General features: G+C 36.5%; 1 protein-coding gene across 1 annotated transcript; it reads right to left on the bottom strand.

The window, feature by feature from the left end:
* Nucleotides 1-442: 442 nt before the first annotated feature.
* On the bottom strand, nt 443-1,732 carry LOC108229104 (trace amine-associated receptor 13c-like). Its single transcript, XM_017404763.1, has 2 exons — nt 1,560-1,732; nt 443-1,253 (listed from the first exon to the last, which is right to left on the bottom strand). The coding sequence occupies exons 1-2, from the start codon at nt 1,730-1,732 to the stop codon at nt 443-445; spliced, it is 984 nt and encodes a 327-aa protein (XP_017260252.1).
* Between the last annotated feature and the right edge of the window lie 372 nt (nt 1,733-2,104).

Below are 2,104 nucleotides of genomic sequence, written 5' to 3' on the forward strand. Positions count from 1 at the left end.
GTTGTTTAGTTCAGCTTTAACTTTATCGTGATTTTATTTAGATTATCCTATATTTCATTTAGATTATACATGATTGACGTGTTTTTTTTCTTTTTTGTGTTTCATTATGTACCTGTTGTATTGGATTCTGTTTTTGTTTCTGTTGTAAAGCGCTTTGTATCGCCTTGTTGCTTGTTTCTTAACCCGCTTCTGCTTTCCGGGTCGCGGGGAACTGGTGCCTATCTCCGGCAGCCACTGTGCGAGAATGTAATATATTTGATTCTACTTTTCTTTTTAAGAAATAAAAAAAACAGTTGAAAGAAACAAACAAAATCATAGACAATTCCATCAGAACTTTTTGTACTTTTAGTCATAAACATTCAGTTTCTTGAAATAGTGTTCCACAAACAAAACACTTTCATTATGCACTGGTTGGACATACAAAGTACGGTGCTATATTTTATTATATGTTGGTCTCACAGGAGCCAGTCTGCAGAATTCGAAAAGTGACAATGAGTTTTATAGCTTTTCTAAACCAGGGATAAAACATTGCATAAATCACAGGGTTCAGACTTGAATTTAAATAAAACAGAAATAACACATAGGATGCATATGAGCCACTGAGGAAGTCATCCTCCACAAGTGAAACACAATAGTATGGACAGAAACAAATGAGAAACACTACCATTAGAACACCAAGGGTCCTGGCTGCTTTCAACTCAGATTTTCTTATTAGAGTTACGGAGAGCTGAAGGGTGACAGATGTAACATGAGAATGCATGGTGCGGGCTTGAGACACAGCCACCATGAATACTCTTATGTATAGAACTATGATGACAGTAACTGGAATAATAAATGTAATAACAAGGTCAAACGCTCCCACAATGTAATCAACAACTATTACGCATTCTCCATAACAGGAATTATACCTGCCTGGTTGGGTCATGTCACCTTTTACAATCACACCACTGTAGAAAATAGAACAGAACCAACACAGACAGACACAGACTTTAACTCTTCTCTCAGTGACTTTGGTTGAGTAATGCAGAGGGTCACATATTGCCACATAGCGATCAACTGATATGAGCACCATGTCTCCTACTGAGGCAGAGGTTATAATATAAGATATAAAATTATATACAGAGCACATGAGGTCACCAAGAAACCAGCAAGCTGTGTTTCGGATTATTTCACCAGGCATCAACAGAAGACCCACAAGAAAGTCTGAGACAGCCAGAGAGAGTAGGAGGATGTTGGTGGGTGTTTGGAGCTGCCTGGGAAGAGACAAAGCAGCATCAGTAAAACAGTAACAAACACATTATTTATTTAAGTTCAAACAGTTTAAATGACTATCACAATAAGGCGCTTGAATAATTTGTGATCATCTACATCTATAGCTGCCATATTTTCAAATATGAACTATTATAACACTTATAGTATACATCAGCCACTATCTCTCATGTCAAGTTACATTCAAATACTATAATCCACAGTTTTAACAGTTCAGTCATTATTCTATGTTTTTTTTTTGTTTGTTTGAAAATACAGTTTTAAAATAAAATTTAAAAATCAGCTCATGCCTGAAGTGGGAGACTGAGATAATGACAAGCAGGTTGAAAGTCACAGTGAGCAGAGAGATGATAGACAGCACAGTGTGAAGAAACACAGCGTCAGTCCAAAGAGTTGCAGGTTTCTTGCAGGAGGTGTTAAAAAGATGTGGAAAACACAGGTCTGCCCCAACCTGCAAGTCCATCTTGAAACCTGCAGTGAGCTGCCATTCTAGTTGCTAAGTCTCAGTTATATGACTCTGACCTTTTAACTCCTCCCCTTCATTACTTCTCATCATCCTGTATGTCACTTGTTTTCTTCTGACAGCAACATTGAGCAAAATGGCTTTGATGTAAATTAGGCTTATTAATGACAATTTAAAAATTGTAAAAAGGATTGTCTTGCATTTAAGAGCAAATCCAGATTATTAAGTCCATTTGGTACAATTACACCAAAATATCACTGACTCACTTGCTTATTCCCATAGAAAGGACAAATAGTTTGAGATTGCACTGTTTAGTTTTACTACCAAAAAATAGATTTGGTTAACAATTGTATAAAGCTACAAAAGCTACAA

The sequence above is a fragment of the Kryptolebias marmoratus genome, linkage group LG6, assembly GCF_001649575.2.
Source record: "Kryptolebias marmoratus isolate JLee-2015 linkage group LG6, ASM164957v2, whole genome shotgun sequence".
Taxonomy (NCBI): Eukaryota; Metazoa; Chordata; class Actinopteri; order Cyprinodontiformes; family Rivulidae; genus Kryptolebias; species Kryptolebias marmoratus.